Source organism: Panthera uncia (assembly GCF_023721935.1).
Source record: "Panthera uncia isolate 11264 chromosome B2 unlocalized genomic scaffold, Puncia_PCG_1.0 HiC_scaffold_24, whole genome shotgun sequence".
Lineage (NCBI taxonomy): Eukaryota > Metazoa > Chordata > Mammalia > Carnivora > Felidae > Panthera > Panthera uncia.
Window position 1 is genome coordinate 4,495,469 of NW_026057580.1, and position 16,176 is coordinate 4,511,644.

The 16,176-nt window shown below is 48.6% G+C and overlaps 1 protein-coding gene across 2 annotated transcripts in view; it reads left to right on the forward strand.

Annotated features, from left to right (window-relative positions):
• The window catches only part of BTBD9 (BTB domain containing 9), a 413,047-nt gene that overhangs the window by 375,128 nt on the left and 21,743 nt on the right, over positions 1 to 16,176 (forward strand). For both annotated transcript variants that reach the window (XM_049652736.1, XM_049652737.1), the window contains exon 10: positions 14,158 to 14,236. In XM_049652736.1, the coding sequence (XP_049508693.1) occupies positions 14,158 to 14,236 (79 nt within the window). The remainder of the gene's footprint in view (positions 1 to 14,157; positions 14,237 to 16,176) is intronic.

The following is a 16,176-nucleotide window of genomic DNA, read 5'->3' on the forward strand; positions in this document are numbered from 1 at the left end:
TGGAGGAGAAATGGAGGTGGCGTTGGACAGTCACACAGAGCCAAGGAGGAGGAGGCTCTCTCCTCAGAGGCAACAGCCTTTTCAGAGCGAGCCTGCTCTCCTTGCAGGCTGAAAGGAGCCACTCACGTCATTAAATCAATAATTCTGTTGAGCATTGTACTTGCCGGGGACAGGGGATCCTCTGGGGAAGAGCAAACTGAATGTTCTCTCGCCCCCACCAGCCTCTAGAGCTACCTGCTGGCAGAAAAGTATGGCCAATGGCTGGCTCTTCCATCCATTCAGTGGAGACCAAGACCCAGGTGGTTGTTACATTTCAGGCAGATTTCAGCAGAATTCCTAAGCACCTGAGCTGGGCAGCAAACGATCAAAAGTAGAAACATCCCTCCTAAACAATATGGAGCAAATCAAGGTATGTGGAGCCTATTCAGGGCCATGAGGGAGAAGAAGTGTGTCCCCTCAAGCCCACCGTAGGCCTGGCCTAAAGTAGCTAAATGCGTCCTAGACAGGAACTTCACAATACATGAAACCCAGTTAGAGCATTCTCCCCAGCTGCCATCACTGAGCGAGGTGAATGGCCCAGAACCTGTGCGATAGAGAGAGGGCTGCTCCTGTCCTGGTCTTTGACATCACCAAGGACGGGACCTCACAACTTCCCGGGTCACCACATTGATGTTTCTAATTTCTCTGGTGGGCTGAGAGTTACTACTCAGTTGCCAGAACCATCATGTTGCTGAAAGGGTTCATTTCCCTTCTGCACATGAACCAGTACTGGGCCTAGTCACATCAGAAGAGTCAGTAGGTGGACTGAACACACTGGTGGCAAAATGTTGGTCGAGACTGCTCTCCCTGGCTTCCTGAAGTCTGGTCTGTGTCTTTATTTCCAGAGTGAGCTAGGAATTTTGGCCTCCCAAATAAGGGGCAGCAAGAGTCCCTATGTTTGTTAACTACACAGACACTCCCCTTTTCAACCTCTTCCTGCCTGGCTGTCACCAGTGTGGGGACTACTTGGTGGTATTTATTCTTCATGGGGGAAAAAAAGGATTTTTGTCTCTGATGTGGACCGAAAGCCAAATGAATAATGAATTTGTCTGGAGAAGATAGTGACTGGTGGGTAATCCTTCAATATCAGACAAGGGGAATGTTTTTATACGAAATCTTGTATTTATTGGAGCCTTTGAGGACACCAAGGAAATGGACAGTACCTGAAGTGTTTAGGGGTAAGGACTCGCCATCCCCACACTGTATCTTGTAAAGTAGTGTGTCGACATCCTTGCGGGCTCTGGATCTCTGGACTTTGAGCAGGATTATCTTGGATAGTAGCTGTTTCTGAGGCCATTTTTTATTCCCTCGTGCGTTCAAAAACCTTAGAAGTGTGAACTCTGTAACATAAAATCTTCCTACCTAAATTGCTCAGCTCTCTCTGGCTTCGCCAGGAAAACTAACAAAGCTCCCGAAGAATACGTTTTACTCTCAGCGGGGAGAGGAGGGGCATGATTAGGCCGGGGACTCGGATGGCACGGATAGCACATGACCCAGTGGTGGTTGGGAAGGTCTGCAGGGACTCCTAACACTGTAGCAATTGGCTTGAGACACACTCTCCCTTGGAAGAGCCCCAAGTTTTCCTCTCGTACCTGATGGGCTCTTGGAGGAGGCAGATAATAGGCAAGGGTAAAGGTCATTAATTATAAGATCCAAGTGTGACAGAAACCCTATTAGAAAGAACACATCTCTTCAAAAGACTTCCCAGACATTTAGAACTGTTTCAACAGAGTTTAAATTTGCGAGAGAAGCCATTAAACCTTGGAAGAGAGAAATGCCAGACCACGAGGGTGCCTTATAGACACTAATTTGATTGACCAGGACTCCCCTGTTGCTATACCGGGCAAAAGCTCTTGCCCAGCTGCAAACGTGGGCGCGTGCACACGCACACACACGCGCACACACCAACTCCCACCACCGGCTGTGTACAAACATGAATACAGAGGCAGGAAGACACATAGATTTTCTTTTTTTCTGCATGATACTCAAAACCATTGCGTTTCTAGCACAGCTGCTGCAAGAGAGAGAGAAAGAAAAGCTCTTGGCCCCAGAGTCTGTTTATGTGTTTGAGCCGAGAAAGCGATTTTTGTTGCAAGGAGCTCTAAGTGAGACAGACAGAGTCAGAATAAGAGAGAGAGAGATAATTATCTAAATTATGTTCGTGCTATTATCGAAGACGAATATAGTTAAAATGTAATTAAATATGACGGGCTAGCAGGATGTAAGCCAAGCTTTGGAATGCTAATCATCAATTACTGCATCCCCTTAGGGGAATCAAGGAGCGCTCCGTGGCAGGGAGTGGATGGCACAGAGTGGGAGCGGGGGCTTGGGGATGGGGGGCTGAGTGCAATGCAGAGTATTAAAACGGCCCCTCTCCCCTTTGCTCCCCCACTGCTCATTTGAACACTCTACGAATATCCCCAGGACACAGACCTTCCTGTGGCTGCCACAGGGTAGGAAGTTTCCGGCTCTACTCTTACGAGGAGCTGGCAGGAGGGTCCTGACCCTTCCTTTGAGAGGAAACTCCTCTAAAAGGGAAAGTTATGCTAGGAGCAGGGAAGGTAAAACCCAAGACCAGTTCATGTTAGAACAGCAAATGCAAGTGCATTCACCAGAGAAAAGAGGCCAGAAAGCATGAAATGCCCACATAGGTCCAGAAACCCCCAGGGCAGGAGGAAAGTAGGGGACGGCTCACCTGCACTGTAAATAGGAAGGGACACACGTGTCCATCCCAGCAGGCTTTCCCCCAACCCTCATCCCCAGCCAGGGGAAGGGCTCCACCCCCACTGGACAGTGAAATGCCCTGACGAGTTTCAATGGGACTCATGCAGAGCCCACCCCCAGGGATTCTGAGTGTAATCAGTCAGGGGCATGGCCTGGGAGTTGGACGGAATGTTTGGAAGCTCCACAGAAAACCTTCTACTACTGACTGTAGCCCAGGGGAAGACAAGCAGCAGTGACTAAAGACTATCGGTATCCGCTGTTCTGCCCTCAGTCGTACCAGTTCTCAAGGCCAAGAATAGAACAGTGTAAGAAGATAGTCTTTTGTAAAGATTTTACTTCTAAGTAATCTCTACACCCAAGCTGACGCTTGAACTCACAACCCCGAGATCAAGAGTCTTATGCTCCACCAACTGAGCCGGATTTTTTTTTTTTTTTAATTAATGAAACATAATTTGTGTATCTATTCTGGTGCTAGGTTCCCAAAGAATTTGGAGGTGGTACGATTCCTGTTCAAGAGTTTGATATTTAATTTGTTCCATTTTAACACTGTCTGAGCTCTCTCTAAGGCTGGGATGGAAACCTGGCCACTTCCTTGGGCCAAATGGGTGATGGGAACACGCACAGCAGGCCAGGACAGGCTCCAGAGAGTGATGGAGACCACCAGAAGCCCGCTGACCTCAGTCTGTCTTGTTCACCTCAGCTCTAGCCAGTGTTGTCTCTGCAGAAAAGAGGACCCAAGGATGCCAGATCTTCTAGCTTTCAAAGGAAACTAGAAGTTTGTATTTTTATGTGAAATCTCTCGAATTTTAAGTGGGAGATAACTCGGATTTTTAAAAATCCTCAGTAGACCAGCAAAATATGCTTAGGAGCCTCCCCTGTGTGACCTTTGATCTCAGTAAGCATGTGGCCGATCAGCATGTGACTAAATGGTCACAACTCCCAGGTGCTCCTAACAATCTGTTTTCCTGCCACCTCAGGTCTGCAGTCAGGTTAGACTAACTTAGCAGTGTTTTTCCTGGGCCTGGCATGTAGAAGGCTTTCTGTAAATAGTTGTTGAATGGAGAGACAGACAGGGTAAATGGAGCGAACCCAGAATTCCCTGGAAGTCAGGGCAGTGAGACAGCCATAGACTCCAGTTAAGCATCGTGGAAGACAAAAGAATTTCCTCCCATGGTGCCAGATTAGACCTGCACCACACAGAGGCTTCCCTTTAGACTGGCGTCCACGATCTGAGGACCGGGAGCTCTTGGGAAGGGGTTCATCAGAATCTGGGCCGACCCTGCCTCTCTGCTACATAGGACACCATGTCACTCTGCTTCTGGGGCAAGGGAGGTGCTCCCTGGATGTGCCAGGTGCTCACCAGATGTGCAGGGGAGAGACACGCCGGGCCCGTTTAAAGACTGTCACAACTCTAGAATTCTCGCCTCCCCCAGTGCTGTACAAGATGCACCGTCCCTCACATGCCCAGGCCCCAGTGAGGTGTTAGATCTGATTAGAGATGAATGTGGGATCCTGGGCCTGTCGCAGCTGTGAGGCAGACAGTAAAAACAGCGCGTGCGAAGGGACGGCAGGCAGCCGTGGGGTCAGCATGAGAGGCGCACTCATAAAGAACTGTCAGAGGGATCTTCAGGCTAGTCTGGAGGCTCACTCAAGGCCTTTAATACCTGTCACGTCTCAGCACCACACAGCTCCGAGAGGGCTCCGATGTCACTGCAGCTCAGTTGATAGGGGACAGCCTTTAATATTCCCTTCCTTTACAGGAATCTTCTCCGAAGGTTCATGTTTGCCTTCCGGCCCTGCTCCCAAAGGTTGTAAATAAATCTATTCCCCACATACCCTTTCCATGCCTCCTCACCGTAGGTTTGTCTCCTCTTCTCGGCTCTGCTTGTATTTTTCAACTTCTGAATTTCCTTATTTTTTATCCAAGTTATACATGTACGTTGTTTTAGAAGTCAGGTAGAGGGACACCTGGGTGGCTCCGTTGGTTAAGCACTGACTTCAGCTCAGGTCCATGATCTCACAGTTTGTGAGTTCAAGCCCCACGTCGGGCTCTGTGCTGACAGCTCAGAGCCTGGACCCTGCTTCAGATTCTGTGTGTCCTCCTCTCTCTGCCCTTCCCCCGCTCTCTCTCTCTCTTTCTCTCAAAAATAAGTAAACATTAGAACATTTTTAAATAAATAACTAAAAGGTAGCAGCACAAGATTTATTAACAACAGCAGCGGTATGCTGCTTCACCGCCCCCAGCCCAGGTCCCACTCACCAGAGGCAGCTGCCTGCCTTCCTCCTCCCCAACAGTCTTTTAATATTTGTAAAGGATAATACATTCAGAGCAAATGCCTTTAATATGGTTAAAAATTAAGGACTAAAGACAGCAAAATGTATCTCACCCACCACCTCTTGCTCCAGAGATTCGATCGTTTATACATAAACAAATGTGTGTATTTTCCTGTTTTTTTTCATACAGATTTTTCTATACCTAGGAGAACTCTAGAATGTTGCCTTCCTCTCTCCCTCCCCCACCCTCTCCGTCTCCCTTGCCCTCTCCAGCTGCACGGTCTTTCATCATAGGGAAAGAGATGTACCATAATCCACTTGACCAGTGAGGAGCATTTGGGTTGTGTCTATTCTCTTGCCGTTCAAGCAGTGCTACACTGCAGTCCTTACTCCTGGGTCCCCAGGCCGGAAACGTGTCATAAGCTCAAGTGATGTAAGAGGAATCGCTGGCTCTGGGGGTATGCACATCTAAAATGTTGCTGGTTGGCACTTCCTTGAGCGAGCGGGGTGTGAGGGCGCCTGTGTCCTCCCACTTGTCCACCATAACACATGATCATACTTTTAGACTTTGAGGCAAACATGTTCATGTCTTATAGACCTTTATTTTGGTCAGTACCTTCAGGTTTCTAAACTATATGCTTATCCTGCTGCTGTTACCAAAATTATCTATCATCTCCCTACTTTGGAAGATAAGGATTTAGCTTCCTTACCCTTCCCTCCCATGATCGTATTTCTCTCCCTCTCCCCTCTTCTCCCGTTAAATCAGTTTTTAGCATTTAGCATTGGCATTAGTATGACTGACTATTGTTCTGGGCTAAGCCACATAGTTTGCTAAAATTGCCTTTCTTTGTAATATAATTTGTTATTCCTGGAGTTAAAAATTACTTAGGGGGCGCCTGGGTGGCTCAGTTGGTTGGGCATCCGACTTCCGCTCAGGTCATGATTTCACGATTCGAGCGTTCCAGCCCTGCATCTGGCTCTGTGCTGAGAGCACGGAACCTGCTTTGGATCCTCTGTCTCCCTCTCTCTCTGTTCCTCCCCTGCTCGTTCTCTCTCTCTCTCTCTCTCTCTCTCTCTCTCTGTCTCTCTCTCTCTCTCTGTCTCTCTCTCTCAAAAGTAAATAAACATTTTTAAAAATTACTTTGTTTTCCATATTATCTGTCATTCATTAATTTTATAGGTACATATCACTTATTTTTGTCAGAGCCACACAAATCCCCGCAGCCTAACACCTCTTGGTTTTTCCCTCTTGGAGCCCTGCCTTCCCTCTCCTGCAGGGTTGGTCCCCTTAAGCCTCTGCTCAGCTCTCGTCCTCAACTTTCCCTTCCCATCCTCCTGGGTCATCTCTTTTCTGGATCCTGTAACTTTCTTTGCCTTAGTTTAATCCTTTGTTATTGATGGAGTACATTTTCCAGAAGTTTCTAGTGAATACCCTGGAGGTAAATGTTTTCAGATTTATATGCCTGAATCCAAGTTTCTTTATTCTATCCAAATATGTGACTTGGCTAGGAATAGCCCTCTGGCTGGGACTAATTTCTCCCTCAACACTTAGAAGGAACAGCTCAGCTCTATCTTCTCCTGACTCCCAGTGTTGCTCTTGAAAAATCTCATGTAATTTTGGTTCCCTCATCTTTAGGTTGATTTGCGTTTGCCCTGTCCAGAAACGTTTAGATCTTCTGAAATTTCTCAATAATATGTTTTGTGTTCTTACCTATTGTAGTGACCATTCAGTGGGCTCTTTAATTTAGTAAGTTATGTCCTCCATATATGGGAAAATTTCTTTTTACTTTGACAGTATTATAGCTCATACCTTCTCTGCTCTTTTTTTCTGGGACACCTCCTAGTTGGATAGTGGACCTCTTAGTTGGTCCTCTCATTTTCTTATCCTTTTTCTTCTATTTTCTATCTTTGCTGTCTTGTTGGATGTTCCACAAAATTTCAACTTAAGCTTCGTTAGATTTTTTATTTCAACATAGCCTCAATTGATAAGAGCATTTTCTTGTTCTCTGAATATCCCCTTTCATATCATCTTATTCTTATTTCAAGAGTGTATGGGGCATCTGAGTGGCTCAGTTGGTTAAGCATCTGATTTCGGCTCGGGTCATGATCTCACCGTTCGTGAGTTCAGGCCCCGCGCCGGACTCTGCTGACAGCTCAGAGCCTGGAGCCTGCTTTGGTTTCTGTCTCTCTCTCTCTCTCTCTCTCTCTCTCTCTCTCTCTCTCTCTCTCTGTTCCTCCCTCGCTCTCACTCTGTCTCGCTCTCAAAAATAAATCAAGATTACAAAAAAAAATTTTTTTTAAAGAGTATAATAATTCTTTTATCTATCTGGCAGTGTATAGGGGTTTATTCCTGAAGTTTTATTCTGTCTACTGAATTATAACTGTATCTTCTGAATTATTTTTCTTTTCTCTGTGCTTTTGGTCTCTCTTTTCCATCTTAGGATTTTTGGTGATCCTCAACTGGCTGTTCTCCTTCAAACCTTAGGTGATGAGAAAGCTGGCTGGAAGATTTTCGTGTGAGGGTGGGTTTGCGGGCTTCCTTCTGGGTTATCAGACAGGGATTTGGTGTTTCACTGGGAGATCCCTGGCCGATCTCATTCAGGTCCAGCACAACAGCTGCCTTCTGTTTCTTCTCACCGGAACACTCTTCCAGATCCATGTGGCCATTTACTCCGCTGGTGTAGGTCTTCGCTCACTTGTCACCTACCAGAGCGAACCTCCTTAAATATGTTCTCTAAAAGCAGTGTGCACTTCTGAATCTGCTTACACTGCTTTACTTTTCTACTTAGCCCTATATTTATTTGTCTCTTTCTCCCACTAGAATGTAGGCTTCGTGATGGCAGAGTCTAAAATAGGGCCTACTCCATAGTAAGCACTGAATAAATATCTATGGAAAGCAGACTGGAGGGACAGGAAGAAAGAAACTGGATAAGTGGCTCTCGGTCTTTCCTCTTGGGCTGGTTAGAGTCTCCAGAGGGATCCTCCAGAGGGATCCTCCAGTGTCTTGCGTGGGGATTAAGCCTGGATGACGGTGGCCTGAAAGCCAAGACAAGGAGGGTAGGGGACTGGAAGTCTCACCATTTGAGACATTCACTTCATGTAAATCCTTCTTCATAGACCCCTAGGTTCCCACCCTCTACTGTGCCTCGATCCCCTGGAGTAGACCCTCTCTGTTCAAGGACTCCAGAGTGAAATCTCTGTCTTCTGCCAAGGTGGGAGAGTGCTCATCCCTGCTGTACAGGAGGAAGGAGAAGGGATATGGGGAGTCAATTTGCTCCTTTCACCTACTTTCAACCAGTTCTCATAGTTGAGTCCCCTGTATAACCCCCACCTTCCAAGGTAACTGATGACGCAGGGACACGAGCTTTTCTAGGGTTCTGTAGTGTGAATCTACTTGCTTCCTGTGCATTGTCTCTCAGGCAAAAACACAGAGAGGGTAATGTGTCTTCACTGTTTCTCTGCTTGGCGTGTGTGCGTGCGTGTGTGTTAGAACACATATATTTACTATTTGATATGATGCATATATTAGATTTCCTTACTGCCCTTTTAGTGGAGGGAGCAAAGATTAACCCGTGTGTTCAGTTTGCCATGTTTAACTGCCAGTGTGGCCCTGGCCATCTCCCCAGTGTTTACCAGGTCTGCTCCAAAAAAGTTCTGACCCTGGCATTCTCTTTATAGCATAGGCATCAGAATCACATAATTTTCCAGAACCTAAAAGACCAGCTTCCCTTGGTACAGGATCTACAGGACCCCCAGAGAAGGTAGGATGAGGCTTAGGATGGTAAGCCAATCTCAGCTGAGTCCTGCTGCCTTCCTTTCTCTGGTGGCCCTTGTCACCAGAGCCATTCACACAAGCCTGGCACCTACAGATGGCCGCTGCACCCCTCCCCAAGCCGGCAGCTCTCCTGTCCTCTGCTCCCACAAAGACGCACGTGTCCGGAGCCAGCGGCGCTACCTGGCAATCCACATGCCCACCGAGGGGCTGACTCCACCTAGCCCCCTACGTTTTATATTTGCCCTTTGGTTAACTCCACCCCTGGTAAATTCTTCTCGTATAAACACAGGCACTGTTTCACTGCCTTTCTTCTCCCTCTTTTTTTCTCTATTTCAAGAACTGTTTAAAATGCAGAAAAGAATAAGAAGTATTATAACATTCACTCACATACTCATCCCCAGAATTGACTGTAGTTAATATTTCTCACATGCACTTCATCTTTTTTATTTTAATCAAAGAAATAAAACATTCCAGTTAATGATGAAGCCTCCTTTGTACTCCCGTCAGCAAACCCATTCCTCACCCTCTCTCTGAGACAACCACTGTCATGAACTCAGCCTATCTCCTTCCAGAATATTTAAGAATATTTTGTAAGCATGCTTGTTTCCATGAGTAATGTGTGCGGCTGTAGGGGTGGGGGGCACATTGTAGATGCAGTCCCCTGACTTGCCTGTCAGTACGACCCCATGTGTTCTCCATGTCTCCATGCTGATCTGCGTGGAGAGGGAGCACCTAGGGAGCCTCTTCTTCGCTCTTCCATACATGTGAGTATGAAGACAGAACAGCAGCCGGCAACCACTGTGCGCCCACCGTGTGCCAAACACCATCGCCCCATTGAACCCTTCCAACCAGTTCACCGCCATTGCATGTAGGGACCCAGAGGTCAGCCTGCGATCCGCTCACGCGCGTGATCTCCAGCTTGGCATCACGGTACCAGCACATAAATGAGGTCTGAAACTCGAGGACCCAGGCGACAGGGATTAGTCAGTGCCCCAGCCTCTCGGTCAGAAAGTTCCTCACTGTGCCCTTGGGTGGAAGGAGCACAGACAGCCATTAAATCTGGCTTCTGTTGACTCTACACCTGGTGGCACTGGAATGTGGACAGATTACCTCTCTTTCTGCCTCAGTGTCTCACCTCAGAAATGGGATTGCAGTTGGCTGCCTCGGTACCTAACAGATTGCTGGCAACCAAATGTGATAGATCATGATCGCGAAGCACTTTGTGACCACGCAGTGGTCTGCAGACAGAGGACAGCTCCTGGCCTACTTTTTCACTCCTAAACAGACCACCTACCGTATGCCAGCCACAGGCGCCTGATTGCATGCGCCTGACAGTACTTAATCCTTCACCAAGCAGCAGCTTTAGAGAGACTGTTCTCGAGCTCTTGTTTTTCTGGCTTGTTTAATTACCACGATGGCAACAACATCATTTTCTTCCTTTTTTTTTTTTTTTTAAAACTTCATATATATAGTATTTCAGCCTCATTATGGGTTAAATTGAATGTTATGGGTGGGTCTGGAAACCCAACCAAAATTTATAACTTTATTTCTCTGGAAAAATTGCTTCCAAGCTTCAAACAACCAATTACAAGGGAAGCGTTGGAACACCACCAGTTTGTGAGTTGGGACCAATGCACTGTTGACATTGTTCTCTCCGTAGTTCACAGAAGGGTAGCTGATCTCCCCAGAGAGATCAGGAAGCCCATAAGGGCCAGCACTACGTCTTGCGTGGATCCCCTGGAAAATCAGGTGCCAGGCTCTAGAGTATATTCAAGAAATGCTTGCATAATTCTTCCAAAGCCCAGCCACCTTGACTGCCTCCAAGAAATGGGTGCTGACGGGGTGCCATGGGTACCCCTGGGAACCTCTGCAGTAGTCAGTAAATCGCATAGTAACAAACTTGGTGACTCCCAGATGAGGCCCAGGAAAGCAGTGTGTCCTGTCCAGACTCTTTTGGCTGAATAGTAATTATAGTAGTAATAACAATACCATCTCTGGTAGTAATAACAGTACCATTTTTAGTGCTTTAGTACTTAGTACATGGTTCTAGATGTTTTATACTTGTTAATGTATTTAATCTTTACCCAAAAAAGCTAGATATTTTTATTATCTTCATTTTACAGATGAGGAGCCTGAAGCCCAGAGAGGTTAAGCAGTTTGCCTAAGGTCACAGAGCTGGTAAAAGTGCAAAACTGAGATTCTGACCCAGAGCCCATGTTGTCAACCAGTGTGCCGTACCACCTCTAGTTCATGAAGGGCCAGGATCAAAGCCTCCTGTCTTGACTGTCACCCCCCTTGCCCTGCCCCGTTCCCCCCCACTAGAAATATCTTGCATAATAGTATAGCATTGGCATGTTCACTTGCTTCATGTCACATGATCTGCATTAAAACCTTGAGTAGTAGGCAGGACAGGTACTTTTCAAAAATGCTTACCTCTACATTCTACCAAATTCAGACAGTGCAGAAAAGTACAAAAGTGTAGTAAATATCTTGGGAATTCTTTCATCCAAAGCTAAAATCCTGATCAACATTTTGACAAACATTCTTTCGGATCTCCCTCTGAACACATCTGTGTGTAGATACATATTTACACTCCCCGGTCCTTCGGTCCTTCGGAGCGCACTCCAGGTGAGGTTACTTCTGTAACCGGGGGAGCCTGTTCTTGAGCCTGCAGCTCAAGGTGGGGAGTGGTTCCTGTGGTCGAGAGCCCCTCCTGCGAGTAACAGCTTGGGACTTCAGTCCAGGGTAGGGCTTTCTGTTTTAGTGTAAGTGCTTGAAGCAGAGACCACATGTGCTTTGACACCCGTTGCTCCTGTGCAGACACTTCCTCCGTCACCCAGTCATGGCCGTGAGCCAAAATGGGTGCCGCGCCCCTAAGACTCCATTGCCTCCCTGGGCATGCTGCCTGCTAAGGAAGGGACTCAGGGTACTTGGCAAGGAGGGATATTTTATACAGTTGTCAGTAAAGCTCAATAAATATGGCAGTGGAGCCTCGTGTGGACCGAGTGATGGCTGTAGTTTCCTGGCGCTGTGAGATCACGGCTCAGGCAGCCGTCCTCCAGTTGCACGGTGATTGCATACACGGCCCCAACGTGACAAGGACTTCCGGGGCCACCTTATCATGTCCCCATCGAGCAGCATTTAAAGTTGTTTGCAAGAAGTTGAGGGGAAATGGGATCTGATACTTGGGTAGGGAGAGATGCTCATTACCTCACCCTAACCAGCATCCCTTCCTCCTGATATTTTGTTTTAGGGTCGGTATCCAGTTTTGCTGAAAATGAAATCATCTTGCAACTCTCAGGCTGTGTTAGTGAAAATGAACTCTAATGTGATTAGATATTAATGCGGTGTAATGGAGGATTGGTATTAAATTGAGGCCTTCTGATCTTATTACTCCACAAATGCTCCCTCCCACTTGGGCTGCTGCCCTGCCAGCCCTGCTTCCCCAGGCACAGGCAGGGGGCACACGTGCCCAAGCCGTGAGCCCGCTGCCCAGGGAGCCCAGCTCTGCCCAAGGTGACTCCCGCGAGATCTCCCTCCCTTCACTGCCTTGGGCTCCCAGCCCTGTTGTGAGAGGAGGACAGGTGGGACCTCAGGAGGCATCATTTGGATCCCCCAGCACTCTCAGGGCCACAAGCATGTTGTTGAAGACCGTGAGCCAAGTTTTACCTCTATGTCCAGAAGCACTTAAGGATTTTTTTGATAGGCATGCAGCTAGAAACCTAAGAACACAGTCTGCACCTCCTCCACACCCAGCCCCTCTCCACTCCAGTCCTTTTTCTGAAACCGATCGGAACATAATAGTTGTCAGCGGCTGCTGTCACTTGTCCTGGCTCTGTCTCCCTTTCCTGGAGGGCTGGTCTGAGAAGCAGGCAGTGGCCCAGACTCAGTGTGTGCTTCCCTTAGGAACTGGGATGGGCCTCTGCTGCCCCACGCAGCATGGACCCCTCGCTTCCTCTGACCTGCCAGAGGAAGGATGCCAGTCCGTCAGTCACACAGCTCACTTCAGAAGTGACAGGTTTGCCTGTGGGAGCCCAGGTCCAGGGTTGAAGCCCCACAGGGCCTCCCTCTGTAGCCCTGGCCCCAGCCCATGGGCTGCATCCCATCCAGCAGACTCCCCAGGGGAGCCACATGGGTGTGGGAGCAAACCCCCCCCCCCCAACCGAGGACAGGGGCCAAGAGTGCAGTCTCTGGGGATGATCAGATGGCATCACCTTCACATATGAATGATAGCATTTTTGCAAAGAGAATGATTTTTCTTACGCTGTTTCCAGAAAACTGCTTTCAGAGGCACAGACTTTGCACACAGGATGGTAACGACTTTTTAATGACCTGAAGGGGCCTGGGTGTCCGGGCAGCAGTGAATCAATCTCAGTGGGAAGCTCACAGTGAGAGAGAAGATGGAACACCTGAAACCAAAGGGGGAAAAAACAAACCACAAATACATATATTTTCTTTGGTAGCATTGCTTGGTAATTAGACAATTACAGGAAACAGCTTCCCAGCAGCTGGCATCTCCACTGTGTGAGCGGAGGAGGGATGGCAACAACTGTGAACTCCTCACATTTATTACAGAAAATATTATTGGAGTTTACAGTCGTGGGTGCCGAGCTCTCCTCCAGTGCATTCTGATGAGCTGTGAGCCTTAAACCAAGAGCAGAGCTCCTCCTCTCGGGGTTGCTTCAGAGCCTGCCTGGCTGGGCTTTAAAGCAGCTGGCTTTGAGCCCGCCCAGAGACTGGCAGGTCCTGAGAATAAGCCCTTGGGGGGATGCCTTTGGAAGCAGGAAAGGGGGGGAGGTGGAGGCCTGTGGAGAAGCCGTGTCTTCTTCCCCAGGTGCCACCACTTGCACTCATGGCAGTGAGTGAGCCCCTCCTCCCCCTCCCCTTGCCCTGCCCTGCTCAGTCCACATTCCTGCCCTGGTTCAAAACTCTCCTCCCAGAACCCACCATGCCTCTCAGGCGCACGCCCATTCAGCCAACAGGCCCGTTTCACAGATGAGGAAATGTGTTTTGTGAACTCTCACTGACCTTGATCACTTTTCGGCCTCACAATTGTTCCCTAGTGAACTTGGTCTGTACTTTGTGTGTGTTGACGGGGGAGCTTTATGTGAGTCCCAGGTTGCCTTCACAGAAGGTAGGGACACTACATACTGACTGCCTTCCTCAGGCACACATGAGGGAGAGCCCTGTTCCCATTCCCCGCCCCCCCTCCGCCCCTGCCACCTCACAGGCCTCCTGAGGATAGAGGACAGGCACCCTCCTTCCTCAGCACCTGGCTCCCCCTGCCTGCCGACAGGGTTAACCGTACAATCTAACCAGGCAAATGGTTGTGCTTCCTCTCACAGGTCCTGGCAATCTGTAACTTTTGAAAGACAGCCTGCCTCCTTCATCCGAATCGTGGGAACACACAACACAGCAAATGAGGTAAGGGTCTCCTTTCATGAAAGACGCTGTGCTGTTTCATGATGTCCAGGTAAATGCTACATCCCGAGTTAAGTGGAACTGTTTGTTCTCCCCGCTAATGGCCTGTTGTTCAGACAGCTCGGTACAGAAGAAAGTCCTGCTCCTGCACAGTGGGGATATCATTATCATTTCTAGATGTCTCTTCACTGGGAAATGAGAGCCAACTCCTATGGCTTTGCTTACTCCCACCAGCCTCCCTATGGAATCGGCAACCACAGAGACCTTGAGAGGTCAAACAACCCTGTCCTCAAGTCTTCTGCCCTCCCAGACGACAGCTATTTCAGAGGTCCCTCAGTGCTCTGAACATGGTGTTTAAGGGACCCCAGCCCCACGGGACCACCGTGGAAGACAGTTGCTGGTTTTCTCTGCCTGTCTATTCTGTCCTGGGCCAGACTGCACATAAATGTTTGTGAGTGGGCCTGTTCCTCCACTGGTGTCCAGGTCTGGATCACCCCAGCAGATCATGTTGTTTGTAGACGTCCCTTCATTTTTGGAGTTAACGGGGGGAGAGTGGGCAGGTTGTTTCCCCCCATTTTGGGTACCCACAGTCAGGGCAGCAGTCAGGGGATGGGTCTGAGCCTCAAACCACCAGGCTGTTTTCTCGGGAATGTAAATGGCCCCAGAAAAATGCACTGGATCCCTTGGATCAGGAGAGAGAAGACAGTGCCCTTGGTGAACAGAGAAACCAGGACACTTGAGTGTGAGGGAGGGCATGATTCCTAATCACACTAGGACGGCAAGTGTAAACCAGACATGAGCCAGGCACGCCTGGACCGTCATCCCCTCGACAATATGGATTTCCAGTGAGCTCACAGGGGCACCTGCGGATTCAGTCACTCCATTTAAGATGTGAATAGTGTCAGTCAACTGTAAGTTCGTTACTTACCTTTTCTGTTCTTTGGGTGTTGAGTGAGCACTAGTGGCCACTCTGTTGGCTTCATCTGCTTATTACACCCTTGCTTTTTATACAGTCATGAGTGTTGAGTGTGAACCTCTGAAGGACTGCTAGTTAAAGGCAGGAATCACGGGGTGCCTGAATGGCTCCGTTGGTTGAGCATCCAACTCTTGGTTTTGTCTCAGGTCATGATCTCATAGTCCAGTGGGTTGGAGCCCCATGTCTGCTTGGTATTCTCTGCTCCTCCCCCCACTCTCGTTTGTGTGTGTGCATGCTCTCTCTGTCTCTCTCTCTCTCTCTCTTTCTCTCTTTCTCTCTTTCTCAAAATAAATAAACTTAAAAAAAGACAGGAATCATAAGGAACAGGAAAGCTGAAACTCAAGAGGAAATGAAAGGCATCAAAATAGTAACCATTCTGTAGTTTTCACCTCAACGTGGTATTTCTCAGCTCTGCACAAGACTGGCTTCATGGGCATGTGACCAGGGCAGTTGCGTGAGGCTCCACACCCAGAAGGGGACTCTGTGCTTGGGGTTTATGTTCTCCAGCACCATCTTGAATTCTTCACAATTTAACCTGTGAATTTGTTTTCATAATGGGAGCCCCATGGGGAAGTGGAGCACTCACCAGGGGCCGGGAGCCTCAGTTTACACACAGACCCACCTCTGCCCCCTCTCACCTTCCCAGGACAGGTTCTCAGCCACCCACTGACCCCTGGTACCTAGACCTGGCCAGCCTCCCCATCCTAGCCTGACCCATGCCTCCCACCACGCTCCACTCCCCCTGGAGGCCCAGCGTGTTTGCAGGGAGGGTCAGGGTCTGGTGTGACCCTCACCTGAGTCACGGGATAGGGCCCCGGGCGCCTATGTGGGTCTGCCCCGGCCTCGGAGTCCCCTTGCCCAAGGGATTGCAACATTAAGTAGCAAAAGAAAACCCTGTGTCTGGTCAAGAGAGGAACTGTGGGAGAAAACATAAAGCTTTATTCCTGCTTTTTTGAACAGAAGGCTC